This window comes from Patiria miniata, unplaced genomic scaffold, assembly GCF_015706575.1.
Source record: "Patiria miniata isolate m_02_andy unplaced genomic scaffold, ASM1570657v1 HiC_scaffold_7, whole genome shotgun sequence".
Lineage (NCBI taxonomy): Eukaryota > Metazoa > Echinodermata > Asteroidea > Valvatida > Asterinidae > Patiria > Patiria miniata.
In genome coordinates, this window is record NW_024037074.1 from 27,027,095 (window position 1) to 27,052,089 (window position 24,995).

At 38.5% G+C, this 24,995-nt stretch overlaps 1 protein-coding gene across 1 annotated transcript; it reads right to left on the reverse strand.

Moving 5' to 3' along the window:
- Positions 1–1,925: 1,925 nt before the first annotated feature.
- On the reverse strand, positions 1,926–24,323 carry LOC119745061 (adhesion G protein-coupled receptor E1-like). The gene is made up of 19 exons (XM_038221283.1): positions 24,310–24,323; positions 20,240–20,352; positions 19,615–19,701; positions 15,318–15,461; positions 14,342–14,478; positions 13,318–13,429; positions 12,250–12,307; positions 11,669–11,822; positions 10,675–10,879; positions 7,800–8,036; positions 7,369–7,635; positions 7,058–7,161; positions 5,859–6,222; positions 4,918–5,108; positions 4,207–4,386; positions 3,999–4,105; positions 3,351–3,613; positions 2,695–2,761; positions 1,926–2,487 (listed from the first exon to the last, which is right to left on the reverse strand). The coding sequence occupies exons 1-19, from the start codon at positions 24,321–24,323 to the stop codon at positions 1,926–1,928; spliced, it is 3,366 nt and encodes a 1,121-aa protein (XP_038077211.1).
- Positions 24,324–24,995: the final 672 nt, after the last annotated feature.

The window sequence follows — 24,995 nt, forward strand, 5'->3', positions numbered from 1 at the left end:
CTCAATATATTATTGAGCATTTGTCACAGCAAATGTTGGTACACAGTAAATGTTGGTGATTTGTAACACATATGCCCTTAGAAAAAGACCAAAACATGATTATTTTAAAGAAGCTAGTGCATTCCGATATAACTTTTTTGCCACTGGAAAATTGTGCATTTGCTGGACTCCGTGTGTATGCTCTCAATCAATAAGAAATAACTTGTATAAAATAATTATAAAATTAGGGTTAAGACATCAAACCAGAAGAGGGCGGTATGAAAGGCAAGTGATCTTGCTCATAATTCCAGAGAAGTAGGTGTGCCAATGGTATAAAATGCGGCAGAGAGTCACTACTTTGGAGTTTTGAGGGGTAACGTGCAAGGAGTCACTGCCTGTTTTTTTGGACTAGTGGATTCTGACGGATAGCCAATAAATTCACCATGGAGTATCGTTGCATATCAACCAAAACTCATAAGTATTAGCTGAAAGAAAGATTCACCTTTTATTTGTTTCAATCCTAGGATGTCGATGGAAACAAGGATGAATAAATAGGGAATAATGGGTTTTCTGCTTTCTGGCGAAAGTCACCATTATATTATATTTGAATACCCTGATGGTAGTCACTGGACCAGAATATTGATTTAAGGGAAAGTGCATATTAAAAAGAAATGAAAAATAATCAGAATCTGTGTAAAATATGTCGCTAAGTTATTAAAATATGTTACTCATTTCATATTCAAAGTCTATACAAGCTTTTTTGACAAAGTTGACAAGGTATTTAGTAAAAGGAAAACAAAGAATAGCATACATACAAACATCCGGCTGCTAGGACGGTTACTGTTTGAACCAAGTGAAAGGACATTGTGACGTTTAATTTTGAGCCAAACATAACACAACATCCAAGCAATTGGATTAAAATAAGTTGACTTGTTAGTCTATCATCGATAGCCAGGATAATCTTACTCACGTACTTCATAATACGGTACCCTGGCGCACTAAGTCTACATTATTCCAATTTTGATCCCTCGAAATTATTTGTTTCTGAAACATCTGCATTTTTTCTGACATAATTTCTGACCAGATCCCTCTGCACAAGAGCTGACCTGGAATTAAAAATCTAACAAAATAAATAGTAACGCACTGTACCGCTCTGAAATCCCACTCCTATTGGTTGACAAACTTGACCCTAGTCTAATTGTTAACTGAATATTCAGTGCGTAGGAAAACGTCACAAAGTCTACACATAGAATGTCAATATTGGCTGACGATGAGCGTCAAATTGACTTGTTCAGACTTGTTAGCCGTATGACGTCCCTGGCTAGCAAAGATTCAGACCTACGATGTAAATAACTAGTGACACATTCAAATCGAAAATATATATAAAAAAATATATACAATGTATATTAATACAGTTATTAGCTACTATAAGGCGTGAGTAGTTAAATCGACTATTAGATCTACCTCGCTTCATAGCATTGCTCAGCAAGTTATTGTGCGCTGAAGCACAGCATTTTGCATGAATTTTCACAAACAGCTTACAAAACAGTTCTAGTGGCTTTTTTTTACATTAGAGTTTGCATATGTAATACTGCATACAAAATTAGTGGATACGAAAACGTGCTAAAAACAGTAAATGGATCTATAAAATAATAACTAATAAGCAATATCTCGGATTCGTTTTTTTTCTTCTTTTGATCCACCCTGTATAAAGAAATTTAGCCGTGATCCGATTAAGATTTCCTGGATTTATAAAGGTTTGAGGTTTTTTTCTTTTTAATTATTCACTTCCTATTTCTTCACAGCCTAACAAAATTAGTCATGATCTATATTAAGTTGCAACGGTATGTTGTTCAAAGCATATTCTTTATGATTTGTGAATTAAATTGATTACACATGGGACGTATAGTGTCTTAGATTTTTTTAGAATAGCTGTATTTTTTTCTTTAGTTTTCCTCTCTAGAAATCTCGCCTGAAAACGAGTTACCAGAATCCGTTGCAATGCAACTACTCCTGGTGCTTATTTTGGAGAGGACAATATTATCTCCTGGGGTATTAGGGATATCACTACTGGTAGTAAACTTGGTTGTCCTTTTCGCTAAAGGGAAGTTATATGTGTTGCTTCTCCGATACAGACGAACCGGAATGCGCCGCAGGATAGGCAGCCAGGCCTCGCGAACCTCCTTCTGCCTTGCGCAGAACAGAAGAAAGATCAGCAAACCTTGAGCCGAGTTAAAAATGGCAAAAAGCACCTGAAAAGCAAAGGTGGAGGCCCTGATAGCGGACAAGAGTCCGAAGATCCAAGTCAGACCGAGCAGCACTGAGATTGCCACGGCGTTCTGCAGGCGCCGGACCGTCTGCTGGCGTGTGCTTTGACTGCTCACTGACGTAGCCTGGCACGTCAGCTTGCGCATGATCAATGCAAATATGACGAAGTTGAAGAGAAGAACCAAACCGATTGGCAGCAACAGACCAACGTAAAAGGCACTTCCAGGTTTTAAAAAGCAGCTGTCAAATCAAAAGATATATCGTACATTGTATTACTTCACTGTATACCACAACAAAGCATTGTCCCCGTCACATTGAGGCCCGACATCTTCTGTGAAATAAAATGTGTCTCGATGGACATCATTAATACATCCAAAACTGAAACAAACGCACTGTCGTGTTCAAAATAAATAATTACGTTGAGCGTATTTGTTGTGACCAACTTACTGTTTGTTGTCTGAATATTGCGTGTAGTCTGCAGCAAGAATAGTGATGACGACCAGCAGTGGCAACCCTGTATGTCAAATTGGTAAGGAGTGAGTTATTTGAAATAAATTACGTGGTTGGATTTTCATAAACACAGGCCACTGAACTTCCAAAGCAAAAACTCAAGTGCATGATTTTACTATTATCTCTTCTACTGTGATTTGCAGTACGTTTGAAAACTGAATTTTGAGGCAACATGTTATTTTGACACGAACGTACCTTTCATGAATCTTATCTTCAAGCCATTATGATATCGTGTCTCAGAATTCTTAAACAAACATTTTACTGTGTTAATTAAATCTGAAGGGTAGGCCCGCACACATGGCCAAACAAAAAATGTTAACTTACTGGCAATTGAAAATGGGCTTGTTAGAGCCTTTCATTGAATCTCAGCAATGTCCTGCGATTTGTTTTAATTGATCTTTGCGTGCACTTAATGTACAATTCATCAACTTCCTCAACTTTTTGTGTCAATTGGCGAATTAGTCTGTTTATTTAGGCCTCAGCTGTCTTCATGGTTTATGATCGTGTATACTATGTCATAAGCTGCTTACAATATTTTGTTTAGATGGCAAGATGCTTGAACAGTTTTCTTTAAGATAATGCAGAAATCTTACCCCAGCTTGCACAGGAAGCTTTGATCATGAAGTGAGCAACGTTGGCATTCATCACCTTGACCAACATAAGGTATAAGTTGATGGCTTCAACAGCCATCCAGAGCATTGCAGCCAGAGTGAAGTAATGGATGAGGACAGCTACGAAGCCGCATGATACTCCGCAGGGAGATGCCTCAATGCCTGCCAAGAAGAAAACGTACAGTCCCAGCAAAGCGAAGCACAGGCTAAGAAGGATCTGTTGCGGTTGCTTGCTTCGGAATTTCCTGATATAGTGAGAAAAACACACACAACATATTCTGAAAGTTGTAGGAAAGTCGAGCATTAACCTGACTGCGTGCGAGCAGCAAGGACGTTAATTATCTCATGTAACATTTCGTTACAAGAGACACAATTAGTGAAAAACACGCCCAATAGACAATATGTATGCAGCAAGCCACTTTGGGTTTTATACTACAAGGGTTTTGCCTACTTCCTAGACCTATATATATCTAACTTAATAGGCCTACCTTAGTTATTGAGTTTCTTAGGCCGAGTATTTAATGAGCTTACCAAATTCATAGCCATTTCTGCATTGTTCGTTTTCATTTGATCGTTTCCATTGTATTTATTAAGCTGCACACATATTTTTTGTTCACTAGCTCCACTTACTTGAAGGAAAGGTACGTCACCACAGTAGTAATAACTGCCACGATGGACACACCACATATCATTTTACTGATGACGTCAAGCGCGACACTGCTTCTTCCGTAGATATCCTGCCATCAGAATAGCAAAGGAGGATAAGTGACACATCCTGCTTGCTGCAGTTTTGCATTTATCTGACAATTTATGAACAACACATTGATGTTGATCTCACCACAATGACAGCGAAGTTAGTCAAATGATCGCAGATGCAAACAGCTCTACCCTTGCTATCCATCTCCCGCTTGCACCCTTTAGCGGACCAATCTCCGAAACCATTATTCAGGCTGAAATCCCAGTAGACACACTTGGACCTGCATTCATATCCATCCGCTGTCTCGCTTTCACTGTTGACCTGCAAACAATGTATCGGCGAAAATAAAATGGTTAAGGTGGTCCAATGGTTATACAGTGTCCGAATCATGTGCCGAGATACGTAAGTTCGAACCCTGGCAGAGCACATGGTGCTTGTGTTTTAAGGCAAGAAACTGAACTGCAATTGTCTCTCTCCTCCAAAGAGTGTGAAGGTAAAGTCCAGATTGCGTTATTCTCGAGCTGATGTATGAGAAACAAATTGTCTCTTGTCCTGATCACTAGGTGTAATAAACGTGAAGTGCTTTGATGCCCTTGGCATAAAACGCTGTACGCGCAACAAATTAAGAAAAGCTTGGGTACAACCTGCATATCATTTGGTTATCGATGATGGATTGTGGCGATGTGAAATAAACATGCTGTGTCAAGGAAGGATCCAAAGAGGTGTACATATTTGGGTAATATATTTCATGTTGACTGCATGCACCTCATTATCCATCCCATCCCCATTGAAAACCGTGCACCTAAATACCATAGCCAGCCAGTTTGAAAAAAAGGCTAAAACACAAATCACATTGCTTGGCTGCAACTCAGTTATGATTGGTGATGGTGGGTTCTCTATTTTGACTCCTTCCACAGTGGCAGCGATGATGCGACTACCAACAGAACGCCGGAATTCACCGGGGCTTTCATTGGTGCGTAGTGTAGGCGACCGGAACAACTTGCTGTTCTGGTAGACAAATACACTGATGTTAACAGTCTCTCCTGTTTGGAAAACAACATAGTTGTGATTCATGTTTGAAAATAACACAGATGAAATTTAAATCCAAGTAAATTCTTACAAAACAAATTACAAAGTATAATCAACCGCATACATTAAGGGGAGTCAGGTTGGCGCCGTGGTTTTTCTCTCGACTTCCCTCCTGTGGTCTTGGCTCGATTCCTGCCATGCTCCACTTATTGAACTATGTTTTTAGTCCTACTTCATTCCAAAAAATATTCATTCCTTGGGCTTTTCAAAAAATATTCATCGTGGTTCCCCCACGTCTAAAACTGTAATGTAATCATTATTTTCTGTAAAGGTATCTTTAAGCTTGCAAAGTAAGGCATGAAGAACGCCATTGGCAAATCGTCGACTTCATCGAGCGAAATATATAAAAAATAACATTAATAATGTTATTATAGCAATAATATGACCTAGAACGGTGAATTAGGGAGAAAATATTATGTCCACAGACCTGTATACCAACATTTGTCTACATATTACCTTTGACCCAGTGTGATTTGACACTACCCAACTTTCCTTATTTCTAAATGCCTCCTCCTACTATCTAACTTTCTTTCAAACCAGTACAAAAACTCCCCTCTAAAGGGTACTTGTGAACTTAGGGAGACATCGAAATGTCTCCCCAATGTGGCATGTGGGGGGGGGGGGGTACGGTAATTAACTATACAGCGTCTCCCTAAATATACGTATACAGCAGTTGTAGCATGACCAATTTTGAAGGAGTATACCCATTGTCTCTGCTTGAACAGTTTCAGCAGGAAGAAATATAGAAGATTCCGTCTCCAATGACTCATCCTGCTCGTGGCAGATGACGGTATCATTATCCGTTAACACATCGGGCGCATCGTGATCTCGTAGAGTTGCAAACCAGAAACCACTCGGCTTGGAACCTCTGGGTAAGGTCAGTGCAAGAACGGCAACGCTACTCTGAGTCTCGGTGAAGTTAGCATCACTCGTAAGCTGTAAGGCTGTAGTGTATGACTCCAGGGCCTGAACGATCCGTGACGGCGAGGAGTTCTCGTCGATTCGGTCAAAGATGGCCTGGTCTACCTGCAGGATGTTGTTGACTGTAATCACAATGTTGGAAGCAATCTACAACGAAAAGAAAACAACTAAAGTCTTGATTCTCAGTCACTTTGTGATATAGACTTTAGATGAATTTATGTCACATTTCATTCACAAGTGTCAACCTGAACTACGTCCTGAGCTAAAACGATTACCTAACCAATGGAAGCACATACTCTGTTAATGTTCACGCGATTTCATGCTATTGTTTTGCAATTTCTTCTAAAGTCAGCTGGCATATGTCCCCATCTTTGAACAAAAAAATGTCACACAAAGATAATCTGGCCACAAATCAACCAGGTTGACTGCAAACGATAGGTTTTTGCCTTGGGATATATGTTTGCCTCACTGTAACGGCCTCACGAGGCAGAAAACCCAGCAAAAATTGACTGCACACAGTGATATTTCGTGAGTTACGTGCTGAGCAAATGACGTCGAATGAAGGTACTGAATATACTGTGTTCATAAAGTTCATCAAGATGAAAGACAAATTCAATATATGGACCAAAATACAAAACAAAATTCACCTCATTTGAGGGGTCACTAGCGGTTACAAGCTCCTCCAAAATTTCTGCCACTTGAATGATGTTCAAATGATTTAATTCTGCATGATTATTGGTAAGACGTGCAACTGTCTGCGAGATGAAGAGCGCATTCTGACGTGTAATGCCAATCTATGGGTATACATAAGAGTGATGGTTTAAGTTGGTCAATTCTAAGAGAAATTTAATTAAAATGTGTATAGGTACTTTTTAAGGTTAACATTTCAATCGCAAAACTGTTTTTTCCCTGTTAAGATTTGGATATTCATAGCGTTTGGTAGCTAATCAAATTTCAGAATACCAAAAACAGATATGCGTACCTTAGCCACGCATCTGAGAAATGCGTTCAAGTCGGTAATATCTTGACACGTGTCCAACTTTGGCTTCTCTGGAGCTGTATTAACGTAGGATATATGGATTCCTTCTAATCAGCAATATTACGACAAGCAAAATAGTTTTGGTAATGTGTATCGATGTGTCGACTCGTATGCATGGATGTATACTCCCACAGCTATAAAACAATACGATACAAAATCATTTTCTCTTGATTTCCGATAAAAAGGCTATTCTTCGACATCAGTGCTAAAAGCGTCAGTGACTGTTGTCAGACAGAGAAATAACAAACAGTTACCTTTCACAAAGAAGCTTAATGTTTCCGATGCCGAGCAACCATCTGAATCAGTCACTTCACAGGTCACATTGTGTGACCCAAGTCCAAACACTCCTCCCCTAACACCGACACTAATCGCAGATACGAGATCCGTACAGTTGATGCCACTCAGGATAGGACCTTCTTCTACGTCTGTAGCTGTTATCTCAGTCCAAGACACCTCTGCAGCAAACCCACCAGTTGCAACAATCGGATTTGCGATACTTGGTACTGATATGACCGGATTAGCTGTGTGACAAACCAGATATTGCTCATTTCGTCAGCGCTAAATATCACACAATCTGGTAAAGACAAGTACTTTCTTCTCAAACATAACGTAGGTACGGTATAGGTCTTTCAAACATGGTTCCATCGGGGAAAAAAGAAACATACATCAAAAGTACGTCACATACCTGAGACAATGAAGATTATCTTTCTTATTAGCAAAATCCAGCCCTTATCAGTGACAAGGCAGATCACTGAGTTTAATCCATCATGAGTAGTGAAACAATACACGTGCTCAGCACGGGCGAATTTCACTTTCCTGTTGTTATTGAAGGCAGTAATAGCTGCTTGTGGGATCGGGGAATTCAACCGATCGGCATCAACACACATATGTATAACAGTGGGTTCGGATACAGCTGGACACCCTGTAATGAAACCGTAGCATCCGCATTGTAAGTAAGTCTCAATTGAAATTACTCGAATCGTCAAGAAAGAATTAAGCAGTTAATAGTGTTGAACTGGTGAAGGAAACACACTGCACCATTCAAACAGTAACCACAGCTTGTTGAATCTCAATTGACTGTTTAGTCACGTTCATTACTGACTGTTATGACGCTAGTAAAATGGGGCCAACAAGTTCCAACATTTATTCTTAACCTGCCTTAAAATTCGCTTAAAACCCGTCATCGCACCCCCCCCCCATTTATTTAAGACTTAGATCCGCCCTTGGTCACTCAGATCATAACAATTCAGCTTGATGTTGGTCTGACGATAACCGCAGTTTCACTGTTAACTGCCGCTTATTTTGGGTACAAAAGTAGCATCAATAAAATCAAATTATGTAACATTTAGATACAGTTCATTGCCATATCGTTGTTCGCAGGGGTTTTCTTTATTATTTCAGAAAACGACAACAAAAGTCAACCTCATGCAAGACGCCAGAATGAGTTTTCGAAGTTGACCGTCGTTTACCATTCAAATGCGGATATGATGGCAATCTTTCGAGACAGGCAGGATCAAAAGGAGCACTTGAAATTAGAAAACATAAAAGCAGTATCATTTATTCGGTACTGATCACCAGGCCAAATCACAATTTTGTCCATTCATGGCATGGACATTAATTGTGGCTTTGATTCAGACTCGTTTACACCACCTTTACAGAAATTGCTTTTAATTTTGGGATTCTATAATGTAAGTAATTGAAGGGCAACACACTTTTTTTCTCGATATATTTATTGTTAGATACAAATAACCTGGTGTATTATATTTGATTTGATCCTTATTTGACATGCAATTATACGGTTCTAATGACTAGACTGAGATGGTCATGGGTTGGATCTTTCATAATAATATAGAATGAGGTTACTTACCAAGTTGTTCTTGGGTTGATCGGAGACTGTATGAAAGGACATATTACGAAACCTGCGAGCGTGCACTTGGTTTTAAGGGGCAAAGTGATGACATTCTCTTCCGTTGTCACAACGAGGTGTTTGCTGGAATCATTAGTCAGGAACTTTAGCCCTGTAATGGGATATCGTGTCCCCTTAAACAAATAATACAAAGATTTAGAAGACTCACGTTAAATTCACCACGGTTCATTAAAAGTCATTAATAAGTCAGTCAAAGTCATGTCGTATTATTTGAATCAAGTCTCAGGTCAAGTGCAAAGATTATTAAGTGAACAATTTCTTTCTTATTCACAGACCTTTGATTCAGCGGCGTAATTACTACAAGAGCAGGCACGTGGGACGTCCTTCAATAATTTCTTCCACCCCTACCCCCCCCCCCCCTTGCCCCTGCCTGGCCCCCTCCCCATTTAAAATCTTGATTTGAACACTACAATTTGTCTTCAGCACCTCTCTTGAAAAATATATGAGCATATTTTCGAAATTGCTTTTACTTTACCTGGCGTGACTGAATTGATTTTATCTCCAGCACTTCGCTAACAAACCGAAAATGTTGAGAATTTCCAAATTAACGTGCATTGAGTGAAAACTTGAACCGGAGTAGGGTGAAAAAATAACTTTATGAGTGTTATATTGCATCTCTATTAGAATGAGGATATTTAGAACAGAGACAGTGGTGGTCTGAGGGCTAGGGTCCAATTCTGGTAAAGGGACCAGATTTTATAGGAGTCTTTTTTATAGGCCACCGAAGAGCATGATTTCCTATAAAACTGTTCCATATTAGTTATGGAAATTTCAAGTTCCTTGATTTGCATAGGCCTACTATCACTCATGGCACGACCTAGTTTTCTCACCAGATTCACTTCAACTACTGCAAATGTCTCATCTGGGCGGCTGCAATATTCTTTAAAAACTTTCATCACAGTTCCAGATGCTGTCAATAAAGTTGGATAGATGCAAGTTATAAGCTAGTTTCTACAGCAAAAGTAGTTCTGACGTCTGTTGTTCTCTGGAGCAGATTTTCATTTGCACCTAATTTTGATGTCTTCTCAGCCTACACTGTAATCTCGCTTGTAATACAACGAATTCATTAAATGCTAAAATAGAATCATGGCTCCAAAGAGAAACAATTGAGAGAAGCACAACTCGCCAACTAAAACAGCACAGCCCACAATTAGACGAGGGTTTGCTGGAGTACACAGAACAAATAAAAAAAAAAGTTCAAGCCATACGGTATTTCTTTGACCAACATTAGAAATATTTAAGGGCACCAGTTAAATAAAGGGGTTAGGTGTATTAATATAATGTGTTTCACAGCAAACAATGTTGATGGCAATCGCAAATTTGCCTGTGTACATTAGAATACGAAAACATTGCTTGAGTAGTAAGCATAGTGCATTTGAGAAGACACGAAAATTTGTTTTCCGTCATCATTTGTCAAAAAAAAAATCATGTTTTATGTTATGACGAGACGAACTGCTTGCCTAACTTCGTAAAACCCTTAACAAAGAGTTTATTTCACTGCACACTATGCTTTATATACCTATGGCATACACATTTAACATCGTGGCATCATACTTTTCCACTCCACTGCATGTCCCAACGAAACAAAATCAAGAAGAGAAAAAATAATTAATACATTAACTACTATACTCACTTGTACCAATGTAGTAAATAGAGTTGTCAAAATCGACAGCTAGGCTGGTAAAACGAACATCGTCTACGTTAAATATGGGCGGATCTGATGTTGGAAAATTGGCCGGTGGTGCAACTTGAGTTCCTCCAGTTCGTTCCATGGCGTTATAGCTGGGCACCGACTTGTGTAGCAGCGGAGGGTAGTCGGTAGTGTGAACTTCGTGACACTGAGAGGAAAAAAGAAAAAGTTTATAAACAAAAGAATCCGAATATTTGGTCAATAAGAATCGCTTTTAGTAAAATGTACAGAGAAAGAGAGGAAATATAAGCTCTTGTCAAAAAAAAAGTTGGTGCATATAACAAAGACCTTTTTTTATTATACGCACAGCATCGTCACAAAACAAAATATGAACTAGTGAAGGTTTGCGGTAGCACCATGTGGTGGATGGGGCTGCACTATACTGGAGCTGAGTGATCACTGATGCGTGTAGAAGTTGATGCCTAAGATTGGTTGTTGGGGCCTGAAGATGAGGATGCCAAAGACTGGTCACTGAGGCGTGGGGATAATGATGCCGGATGCTGGTTACTAAGGTTATGACGATGAGAATGCTTCAGTGGGCTGGTTTAGGCGTGTAGGTGAGGATGCTTGGGAGTAGGGGGCGCCAGATGTTGCTGAGGTGGAATCAGATGTCTTGTAACTAGTGATGCGATTCTTTTGGATCTCGATGGCCTTTCTAATTCTTCGTGGAAGACAATCCACAGGGTGTTACCTAAAACCTTCACTAGTTCATACTAAAGCCATGCAAAGTTTCAAATCTTACAAAACATGAAAGAAACAGTGACAGGTTAAACAGCTCAGAAAAAATATCTATTTTACTGTTTGGCGTAATAAAGTGTACGTAATATGATAGCAAATGTAAAGATGTAAAGATTAAATTGCGACTAAAATGTAAAGACTAAGTGCTTTCATTCTTATATTAGTCGATGACGTATAGGTAAATCGGAGAAAACCATACCGTTCCGGGCCTTGGTTTTAACTGCGTAGCCACTTCATTCCACAAGGAGTTGATACCACCCCAATCATTCTGTTGCGTGAAATAACCGTTATCGAAAAGATTCATGATATCTTGCATCCTGTAACTGCAGAGAGCTGACGTCGGAGGTCTATTTCTGTGGTAAGATATGATACAAACAATGCAGGGTTATAACAATTATATGGGAGTGAAGCCATCAAGTCACGACATATAGGTCTAACAATCGGTGGCTTGTTGATGGCAGCTGAGAGAGGGGAATAATGTTGATAGCACAAATGAGTTATGTATTGTTTACACTTGGTAAAGGATTGACGCGTGTGCCTCGTTCAAAAACAAATTCCACATCGCAATGGCAGAGGCTTACTTCTCTCCGTCATTTTAGCAGGTATCAGTGAAACCAGTGTTAATTATACAGACCAATAAAAATACCAAAATACACCAAAAAAAGCCCCCAAAAACGGGGACAAAATTCAGTTGTTAGATGGCAAAGTAGTCTGCCTTTTAACTAATATTTATTTTTGGACAGCAAAACTGCGTTTAAAAGAATGGAATATTTTACTTACTCTTGGAGTGTGAAAACTGCGTATACTGTTTGACTACTTTGGTCCCAAACCACATCCTCTGTCAATAAACGTGAGGTATTGAAGTAAAGTTTATTGAAAATGAAAGCTTTCATTTCATTTACCTTTATTCGTCTTCAGACCAATCCAAAGCAACATTGTTTAATAAAATCACATTTACCTATATTCATCTATCATGTGCATTTCATTGTTCCCCAACATGCAGTTGATGAATTTGTCACGAACGATTGGAAAGAATTTGTACAAAATGTGTGGACAGTTGATAATATTCAATTTGATGAAATGAACAACTTGACCGAAAGTCTCAAAAAAGGATTGGATAAGGTAATTATGAAAGGTTTCCTGATGCCACATAGTAGCTTAAAGCTACAGTCCATCATTTGTAATTTTTGCGTTTTGTTCGTTTGAAGCAATAAAAGGGTTCAAAATCTAATGAAGGATACTGAGCAACTAACCTGATGAAATTTCAGCTAAGCTTCAGCTGTACATTCCGAGAAAAACAGCATTCTAAGATCTCAATTTCAAATCCAGAGTTACTGAATCATGTTTTGAATTGTTTTGAATTGCAGCTATACGCAACGTCGCGCACTGATCCGACGAATTATAACAACCGCGCGCGCGGGTGCGTCGTTCCAATACTTGTGCGCGCTGCGCTGAATAACAAAACGAACTACTAATTTAAATTTTCCTACGGTGCTTCTTAAGAATCACCGTTGGAAATGCCTTGTTTTTCAACAATAATTACGCCAGTTACTTTTCGGATGGCTGTAAATGATGGACTATACCTTTAACAATGCGAGCCTCAGACAGTTTGCTATCTGAACTTATTGTACAAGACAAAGGGTACACTAGGGGGCAAAGAAATGAATTTGTGTGAATTGACGTTTAAAAATAATTAGCCGTTGACAACTCTGAAAGTAGCTAATATAATTATGCTTTTATATTCTGCTAAAACAACCTGCATTGAGTTTGACTTTACTTGCCATAGGCTTGCAAGAAGAGGTGACCCGTATTGCCCGGAATAAATTGACAGGTGTTTTATATACATACGCATATAATTATATTGAAATGCCGGCTCATCTCCATTGGGTACGGAGCATTCCAACGAAGCCTTGATGAAGGTGACAAACTTGTGTGTGCCAGTATTGTCTCCTGTATCATTCTGGGGAAAAATTGACACAAGTGGAGGATGACAAAGTAAATCGACTGAACGAAGATACATTGATATTACTCTACAGCGTGTGGTAGAAATGGTTTGTATGCTTGAACAGAACAACCGTTGAAAAGGGAATAGCATGAAGACCGATTTATTGTACTAAAATCATTTTATATGTATATTGTTTTCAGATTAAATTACAATTAAATAGCTCCATTATTTCATTTTGTGTTGAAGTTGCTCTAACTGAAGCAATATAATTACTTGTCATGATTAATATTAATGTAATAATTGATTTACAAAGTCCATATTTCTGTAGCCAAACAATATTATAGGTGGATCCTTGTGTGCACTGAAGATGCCAAAGCAACCACACACAAAACCTCCTTTTGTATTCAGAGCCTTAAAGATGCCCAAAAGTGGAACAAAAGGAAATGTATTCAAAATGAAAAAATCATTCGGTGGAAACAATTATGCACAACTTGTCGAAGAGCATGGAGAGAAGAAATGTTACTTGATGAGTAAACAGACCAAACAATCTAACAAGCTCCGCGAGCCAGTTTGACCCAGAATCTGGCCCAGTATATTTTACCTCGTACACTTTTCAGGTTTCAACTGACACATTGTGGGCTCGTTAAACTCATATTCTGGGTCATTTTGACCTTGAAAACTAGGCAAAGGTGTCATATTAATCCTGAAAAAAAAGTGTTAATTTTGACTCTGCAACTTGCAGGTCAAATTGAGCCGGATTTATTTGGTAAAATTTATCCAGGATTTTTAGGGTGTATACCAATATGCTGACACAAACCTGAGCTTTGAACAGTTTACTTTACGCTATTACACATCTGACCATTTGAAAAAAAATGATGACCCACCAACCCAGTGCTTCCGTTTAAGAATTTGAAGATATTCCTTTACCTTGCACACTCGGGCAATGCGCGAGTTCACTTTGGGTCCAGCGGTGTACTCCAGTGCAACTTCACGGTAGAACAGAAACACATACTCGTTACCATCATCGTGTGTGTACTCAAACGGTCTCCCCACAAAGGTTGGTTCTTTGAATACACACACATAAAAATCAGAGATATGGCACACAGTTTGTTATATTATAGAAAAACATATAAGTGCCCATCGCTAAATGGAAAAATTACACCGCTATCCCACGATTCCTCCTTAAATCTTACTTAGATGGTTAACTTTGAACAATATTTGGTCAAAGGAAATGCAAAAATTCAACATACTTTCAAGATGTATTATACTTTAAAGCAAATACAATTTACCTGGCCTGACATTTCGATATCAAGCGAATGTCTTGTTAAGATTGAAACGAAGATAAATATTAATCCAGTAAGTAAAAGCCGTTTGCAGCCGTTAATTAATTTCCATGTTAATCAGATGTTATCGTGACGGCAAAACACTTAGTATGCTAGGTAAAAAAACGAGCCAACTTTACTGTTATTGTTACACTCTAAAAACAACTTTAGTCAAAATATTGACTGGTTTTCCTAGTAATTGAAAATTGAAAAGGAATTTAGTTAAACATGCAAAGTTTCATACTTTGACTGGAAAAAATAGTTGGGTTCGACTCCAATTTCAGTTACTTGCATAACTATTTTTCCAAAGTCAATAATACTGACTGGAAAAATCTAGTCAGTTTGACTGATTTTCAGCTGCACCCAGCTGACCCTGAATGGCTAGTCAAATTCGACTGGTTTCTAGTCAAATCTGACTAATGCTTTTTTAGAGTGTACACACCAAGGTTTTGTTCAACTGAGAAATAAAATATGAGGGTAACAGTCTATATTTAATTAAAAATCTTGTATTGTACACCAACACGAGAAGCATTCTAAAATCTTGTACATTGAAGCCGGAGTAGTCTATATGTCTGACTCACCCTTGATAAACCCATCTCCAGTAGTGACTGTATCCAGCTCAAACTTGATGGGATTGCCAGTACTTAAATCTGCTTGTACAGAATATTTGTTGAATGTGTTTCTCGCTCTACTCCCACCATAGAGTATATCCCCACTATCACTGTCTGAAATAAAATTAAAAAAATTGGTTGAGACCAATGCAACATTTTTTTACTTATTGTTGCCTATGGCTTACATGTTCATATGAAAATCAGCTACAACTATAGGTTTACTTTTTAAGAAAGCAACAGTCTAGTTGAAATCATTCCAGGTACAGTTCAGTAAATATCTGCTAACTTCAAGATTTCACTTTAGCTTGTTTGTGTAGTTTGTTTTTGTTATTGATACCCATACCTATTGCTAAAATAGGGATACTTACTGAACATAGCTGTCGCTGCATGAGTATCTTGTTGTAGAGGAACCACAGCTAGGTGGGTATAATTTGTATTCAATGGATGACACGACAAACTGATAGTACACTGAAAAGGAAAAACACACACAAATACATTAGCAGAACACAATGCTGAACGATTATGCTTGATCTTCAAAACCTCTGCCTGTCATACAAGCAAAAAAAAAATTAAAAAACGAAGACATTTCACAGAAGAACAACTGACATCATTTAGAAACATTTATGATCATATTTTGTATCTCGGCAGTTTGCAACGGTTATAATTGATCTTCCAAACCCTCCACAGCTCCACAAGCTTCAATGAAAATGTCACTAAATTGGAACATAAATACTTACCAACATACTTTTACATAGATTTTCCTCCAACCATGTGTGAGAATATAATTTAGCACCTGTAATTTCAACTATACATTCCCCAAAAGAAGCTAAAGGCCTACCCATTGCAAAATCTGCCCATCAACAAGGACGTTGCCAAATGAAAAAAAAAAAATCGTTTCAATCCAATGACAAAAAAATGTTTTTCAAAGATATTAAAATACCTATCTGATTTTAAGTTTTTGCCTCCCTAAAAAAAAGGGATGACATTATTTTTTTTCATCAAGCCGAGCCCAACATATGGTACACTTGTCTCTCTATATTTAATTTGGGATAATGGACGATCGGAAAACCATGCACCAAAGAGGTGAAAAAAAGAAACATTATTTATAGTTAAATCTCGCAACGCAACTTAAGGTTCAACAAGTGGTTTGTGCTTCTCAAGTGAGTATTTGTTTGCATGAAATCATTGACCCTTAATATCTTCGGCATGAAACAATATCAAGTTTCCTTTCTATCACTGACAAGCTGACCTTCGGGAATTGTGGACTCTGTTGTTCTCTATTTTTTCAATGTCCCCTATTGAATGCAACCGAGTCTCCGACAACCAACTAATACCAACCAGCATACGAATCGACCAGCGACCCACCGCCCATCGCAACCCATCGATACACTACCAACCGACCGACTGACTGCTCTATCTGCCTACCTCATAACACTGTCTGTTCATTGCATTTGTGCCACACACCAGCAAATCACCAGAACTCGTTCTTTCTGCAACTCGTATGAAGTTCCAACAGACTGACTATTTTTCGATAAAGTAGACAAATAAATGTATGAATGGCAACTTTAATGAAGACAAGGGAAGTGTCACTTGTGAAGAAATTGCTCCTTAGAAAAGTTGGCCGCAGCTAAATCAAAAATGTGCTTTTTCAAGATAGGGCATTCCAAATTTGAATGTTAGTATTACTAATTGTTTCGGTTGGATGGTCTGAGGAAATGCGCGTACATTCCAGGGGGGAATTAGGAGATGTGCCCTCCCTCCACACGTTTAGACTAGGAGGATGGGTAACTGGATAATCCCCATATGCACCCACCGAATTTGTTTTTGTGAGACCCCAAATGCTGCTGTTATCTTCTAACAGTCCTACTATTAAATAGTCCTCAAAAAATGGAGAACAAACAGTACAAAACTCTGTTTACAGCGTTTCGATGTAAGGTTGTCGGACGTAAGCGCGCAACTTCGCATGAGATGTACGGAACAGTTGTAGCATAAACAGCGCCCCCAATTGTCATGTGGTGTCGTCCCCACCCTCCCCTTTCAACTTTTCACGGCTTGTCAATTTTTACAATTTGTGGTCGTCCCCCACCCTCCCCCACTCACAGACACGGATTTACGCCTCCGTTTGAGAACAACACACTGTAGTTCAATAATGACATTACTACATAATTATTTGCAATGTGCATGTATGATAAAGCGTGAGCGTACATGTAATACAATGAAATTTACGACTTTTCGTATGCAAACCAATCGAAGAAGTGTTGTACATATATGTAATTTATTCCTGCTAATCTGTTATAAGGAGGAAAATAATTGAAGCCATTTCAACATATTGATGCCCCTAGCGACAACTGTTTGACAAATTTCAATACGCCCTGAGCTATATACGTTGTCTTCTGGATCTGAACAACTTTTATTTAATTTCCATGCAAAATTACAGTGCACCATTGTTAGGATAAAGGAACAATACTGAAAGATTCACGGTGGGTGAACGGACATACTGTACTGACGTACGAACGACTCACCTCTTTATCCAAAGGGTGTAAAATCGGACATGTTATAACAAGACCCTCAGGCTCCATTGTTTCAAATGACATCTAGATAAAAGTAAAATCATCCTTCAATTCACTAAAAAGTACATTTCTAACACCTTTATGTATTGTTTTAAATATTCTGGTAAAACTGGCCGAAATGAATGCTAAATATTCAAATATTTAATCTAAAGAAACCACAATATATGATTGTTCATACAATAATGGATGTAAACAATAATTACCAGCCATGGGCGTCGGGAGAGGTGGGGCGGCAAGGGGTGCCCTTGCCCCCCCCCCCCCCCGGAAAAGCAACAAAACAAAGGCAGGAGAAAAAAAAAGAAAAACAAGACAGAAAAAGAAGCGCGGGGTCATAATGCTGTTATTTTAATGGGTTGGTGGGGGGTAAATATCCCTGCCCCCCCCCTCTAAAAATGATCAATCAAGAATATGCTGGAAAAGTACAGGATTTTTTTTAGGGGGGGGGGGGCTTTGACCCCTGTAGAAAATCCTGGCGACGCCCATGTTATCAGCCCCATCTAAAGGTGGTGCAGAAATAAGGAAACACATTTTTGACAGCAATTTCCACCTACTTGTTGAGCATATTTCAAAAATTCAATTGAATGGTATTAAATATTGATCCTAAAAGACGAAGTCACGAGAAAAAAAAAATGATTCCAAATGCATTTTCGTCTCTGAGATATGGTAGTTTAAAAACTTCATGTGCCAAAACTGTTTGTCCACGGACGGCTCTATATCATCCGCTTGACAGTTGACTGAGTTCAGCAGGTTGATTTGAAGACAAAAAACACTACACCGGGTTTACACGTGGACAACATTGATTTTGATGACTTATATTCAAATTAACATCATAACACTCTTTTTTTCACCACGTATGGTTAATGAGTTGTACTGCATTGCATTATAAACAAAACAAAAACAGGCGCTGCCTTTTTCAATTCCGATAATTTTAAACCTGCCAATTGACTCCCATGGACCTAATTAATAATTACACGCACTTTTAGTGTTTAATGCTCTAAACCACTCTAGATCGCCAAGGCGTTTGAAATTTATTCTAGTATTTCTTGAGTTATTGCCATCTAAACGAGAAAGGGCGTGCTTTATAAAACTAGTGGTCTCGCACTCCAGGACATATACATCCGCACGCCGAATAATTGAAGTTTCGGTCAATAGAGGGCACGCCACATAAATAGTGGTCTCAACAACGCACAAACACGGATGCTGCACAATTGAACGAAAACAACAAACTCGTTTCCGATCAACTACCCCAGAAATTTCGTACAATTAGTTGTCACGATGTGTAGCATGAGTAGTTTGGATGGCGTGAGAAACCCTGGAGCTATGGATATAATATGATCGTAACAATCCAGTGTTTTAAACGCTAACAATTCACGTTGACGTCCATTAGAATTGTATTTATCGCGCTTAGAACCCTGTATTGTTACGTTCATAATAGCTTGAATGTCTGACGGTTTTTTAATGAAATTACATTATTGATTTCAAACATCATGACGATTGAGTGTACGGAAATTCATTTTAATGCATTGTGTATTTCTGGAGTTGTTGGCCCCAAATCGAGTTTGGTGGTGGAGATCGAGACCACTATTATAAGTGAAAGAAACTACGAAACTGTACATCTTTATAATCACAGTAATGTCTTACTTTTGTTGTTGTTACTTTGTTGTTTTCAAGTGAAAGTTTTAAGAGTGTTTCGTTGCCTCCGGTGTAGACATCTTCCCCGATCTTATTGAGAATCTGGTAAAATGGCAGACCAGGCTGACTCACATTGATACTGACATGTGTTTCTGCAAATTCGGGGGAGAAGCAAAATCTTGACTTAAAATTGAATGTCATGAATTACAAATAACTGTGCACAACCACTGTTGCTCTTCTGTTGACTAAGGCTTATCTCCAACTGTCTTACAAGGTTCACCAATTATGAAGGAATAATAACTTCATGATTATTTCATGTTTAGAACTGAAGACAAATTCACTGTTAGTGTCGATTATATCGAAATTCAAAGCCGCTATTTTGCAGTTTCTGATTAGCAGAGAGTAACTCGAGGAATTACACGATTTTGAGTAAAAGTTACCCGTATCTCTATATATCAATCGAAGCTGGAACAAAAGGTGGATCTGTTTTATTTAATGAATAATTGTCCCGGCTGTCATTTGGATGAAGTGGAACGTCACTCAAGTTCGATGAACTTTTGGTACATGTATTAAGAAATGGGATGGAAGAATGTTGTTTTTGGAAGTGAGATAATAAACAAATACAATACATGATGAAAAAAATTCATGAACTCAAGATTATATCATATTCAACAAATATGTTTTTATCACCGTCTAGAGGTTTGGTTCTCCAGTTTCTTTCCAGCTTCACTGCTTCCAGCTCGTTGGGAATAAACGTGACAATGCAATAGATTATCAACAACATCACTTTGAAGGTTGACATCCTGAAAAATAAAGGCGATATGAAAAATATAAAGAATGAACGGCCTATCCGAAGAAATTAACATTGATTCTGTATCAGATTCGCCAATTTTCCGAACTATTGAGCTTTTCGAACTGTTAGTACATTTCCATGATTGTGCGCAGATGTTTATTTTTAGTAAAAGACACAATCTAACACTATTTTCAGATGTTGTGTTTTATTGCATTTTCTTATATTTTTGAATACCTATGACATAGTTTTAAACAATTACCAATTCTTTCTCCAACATTCGAAAGTACTGTTGCTGAGAGCAGTCTATTTGAATTTGCGAAAAAGAAAATTTGAAAATATTTTTGTGTGAACCCGTGATAAACTCCATGTTAGTAGTCCTTCAGCAATACTTTGTTACGTTAACATGAAAGTGTTCTGTGACACACCAATGCGAAGACGTCAGAGAGTTCTACAAAATTTAGTGGCTCGTTTCCCAATAAACACTAATGCAATATGCTCAGAGATTTTATTTGCAATGTTATAGATTTTAAATAAATACAAAGTGTTGGGTGAGGCAGCATTATATCTGTCTTCACCGCGAGTCTCCCACAATAAAAAAAGAGAGAGAACGACAAAAAAAGAAGACAAAACTCAGAGATCAATTTTTGAAAAAAAATCTACTGAATCCTTGTGTTTGGAGAGAAAGAGGGTTAACAAAAGCAATATTGTAACTTAATTCTTGTGGCCGTGGAATAGTGGTAAAAAAGTTGAACATTAATTATTTTCAAGGTTTTAATCAATTTATGTAAGCGTTTTATTCGTACAAATACTTGTTGTTCTACTTGTCAATTGTCTTGTCTGTTGCCAAGTGTTTGCATTGTAGATTTGATATTTCATTGATTGCATTTTATGGAGAGCCAACAGATTTTGGCAATCCTTCAGGGATATTATCACTATTGTTTTTGTTTTGTTCTTTTTTTACACTGGCTTATTACCTTTAATTTTGTATTGTATTCTGTGTTAACGTGTGTGTTCTTACCTCAGAAATAATAAATGAAATGAAATGAAATGAAAAGAATAATACAAGCAGCTGCCCGCTTTTAGGAATCTGGGTAACAAATGAGATGATTAAACTTTCAGTGATACCTCTCTTCAGTGTTTACTTTGCCATAACATTGGTATGGTTTTGTTATATATTGGCACATACGATTGAAAAAAAAAACCTTATGCAGAAACAGAAAAAAAACTCTACCATGATTAGATGACATCTGTAAGGTTTAGCTTATATTCTAAAATAATCTGATTTTCACAATTTGCGGAGTCCTCAGACCCATGCTCAGTTTTCTTTGCCCTTGTGTAAAAAAGTTGCCGATAATGTTCGGAAACAGAGAACGGACCGATTTATGTGCGAACTTGGTAAATTCTCAAATATGTGTGCATCCAAGTTGTAGTACGTTTATTCTCAGCGGTGACCCTACGAGTAAATTGTAAAACCTGCAGGTTATTTACCTGTTCCCTTGTGCAGTAATAATACTACAACCTGCATTCAGCACTACCGACCCATGGTGCTCAACTTTACATAACAATCAGTCTGCACGTCTGGTGCGACAGCCAACAAAGCATGCAGTTTACATTATTGTTCGGAGTTCAAACTGTTAACTGTAGAATGAAGGAGGAAATAAATATTGTGTGCAGCATGTTACATGGCTATTTCTGTAGCCGTGGCAAAATAAAGAAAATTTGTCGTTTTTAAATTGCATTGTTATCGAAGGAATCATCTCTTTTCATCGCAAATTGCAGTTAGAAGCTTTGAGAAGTTTTAAGAGAGGCAATCTAAATACCGACGATGCCTTGTAAAAAGAATTAAAGAGAGAGAGAGAAAAAAAAAACTTATTGTTTTTGAAGGGACAGTCAATTTACTTACTGTAAGTGCAACCCTTCGACCTAGTTGTACTCGATTTCTTTTTTGCTCACTTGGAAATACCAACATCTCATTCATTGTAATGTCTAACATTCTAGGGCCCGATACTCTTTGTCAGAGTAACACAAAAGTACATCATGTGACGATTTAAAGTATATACCACCAAGTATATTAGAAACCGAATTGTTCTTTTTAATTTCAATTTAGAAAGTATGAATGAGTGACGTCCTGCCTACCTGTCTCAGAAGAAAACTGTAATCCAGGTAGACGCTTGTGGCAAACAAGAGCAATTAAACCACTGGTAAGGGAGCTTTCTTCTCCACGAACGTTCAGGAACAACCCTCGTTCGTTTGAAAAAGATGTGATTGTTTGTGTATCCAAAGAAAACTCAGCTTGCAGGAGCAAATCTGGGGTTTGGGGAAAACCTCGGGTCCAATCTGTTGCGCTTCCGCTCCCACAGTGAATTGACGTTTCACTCAGCTTTTCTTTATTAATGCAAGAGGGCTATGATTCTAAATGGTTTCCGAACCTCGGATTCGTTTCAGCTCTGGTTATATGTCCGGGTAGTTGTCCTTGTACTTTGCATCAGAAAAAAAAATGAAAGGCTTTTATATTATAACAAAAATACTTGCACATAATTTGAATTCCTTAACCTGCAGTAATATAATGTATGCTCTCTTCAAATTTCTTGAAATGTACCAAAATTTGGTGCACATTTTCCGGAGAGGTAGCAAAGTCATTGACTATCAACGGAGAGGATATTATTTCAAACACTGGCTCGTTGAGAATTAGTTTCAAAAGAGAATATTGTTACTTAAAGCTTAAGATTCTAACCATGCCTACTTCGGTCATTATTTGATTTTCGTATTACAAGCTTAAAACTGTGACTCTGAGCAGGCAAATGAACATAATCAACGAATGTATTTTGATTGGGAGGGGACATGCGGACATTGCACGCAAACCCATTCTCTCATTTTCTTGCAATGGGGCATACGCCGTGAAGTCCTGCGGAGACCACACAAACCCGTCGTTTTCTTTTGAAGGTTACCGGAGTTGCCTCGTCGTCGGGGTTCTTTAAGGTGAAATGGTGCAGCAAGTGTGTGAACAAGACGAACATCTTTTGCCTCTTAACCCTAAAGGGGCCGGGTTATTTTGACCATCTCTCAGCCGGGGGGGGGGGGGGGGGGGGGCGGATGTGTGTGTGTGTGTGTAGAAAGCCAACGTAGCAAATTCTAATCTAGCTAAGTCTGACTTGAAACTATCATTAATGTGCACTTTCCTACTCCAAATGGCGTGAGCTCCTCGCGGGATTGAAACTTTTCATCTGCGCCAAGAAATAGCTCTGGCCGAAAGTTGTTCGGTTCCTCCCATACAGACGGATCAAAGTGGGCTGAGGCTATCGGGGCAGGCTTGCGGCAGGACTGGGCAGTAAAGCCAGTAAGCTCCCCCTTACAAAGAAATTCGTTATAGACAAACATAAGGCCAGTTGAACAAGTCCAGCTTCAAATTGATTTGTGCAAACTACATCTAACGCTGGTATATGCGAAAAGATGTCGAAAGGTATGGGGAGGCGTCAGCCCCAACGAGACTTTCCTCGGCGACAACCTTCCAGCAATCGCTTACAAAAATAAAAGGCTTCGGTACGTACGGAAGCCCAACAGTTGCAAATTGGAGGAAGCGTCAGGCACATAACACGCAATCGAAGCGGGCGCACAGACGGATACGGACACAAATTCTATGAACTCATGGTTCATAGAATTATAGCGGTCCCTGAGCCACAGGAAAAGACTCCAAGCTCGTTTTTATAATGAATGCATACGGGGGCAAGTGAGTCTTGATTTGATAGACTCGAGCCATTCACCATGAGTCCAACTCATGGCAAAAAAAGCCAAACTCTGCAGAGGCATCAGAGTACAGGTGTAATAAGCCATTGCTAAGCAAAACTGAAGCTGGAAATGATATCGACGTGTCATTAAAATGAATGATGGTTGAGTGAAAAAAAAAAGCATTTCCCGTTTTTTTGTGGGAGACAGGACTGATCCAAATAGCCTTTTTCTTTTTACTCACCCTGTATATCGCATGTTTGTAGTTTACACATCTCCAGATGGCGAATCCGTATGAACGATCGGACCCTGGTGTAAAAATCTTGTTTTACAATAAACCAATCTGGGCAAGCTATCAGTTCTATCACGAATGCCCCTTCAATAGCGACAATTTTGTGCTAGCATTTGTCCAGATAATAAGTCACATGACACTTGCTATTTACTATAATGTCCACACAGTGTTGTTCTGTTGGAGGAGATTTCGTGGGCACAGTGACCACGTGCCCAGATTCGTCTTTATGGCCGAGGACTTGTACTAACAAAAACAATGCAGCATGTTAAGCGCAAACAAAATACAAGCCGAAATTAAACCAACTAACATTTTCTTTTAATAGAGGACGCGCTACCCAAAATGAAAGTGGTCAACACCGTACACGGAGAAAAAAAAACTTTGTTCAATTTCGTTTGAAATCTACCGTAAATCTGTCCAACTACTGAATAAAATAACAAGGCACTCATTGCCTGGACGATAACCCAAGAAATACCTGTTTTTTTTCTCAAGAAATACATATCTTTCTCCGAGTTGACAAAATGTATTTGGGTGGGGATCTTTACTTCTGTACCGCGCCCTCTTTTGAAAGAAAAAAAAACGAATGAAAGTCAACTTACATATAGATTTAAAAACAACACACTCGTTTTCAGGACGATAAC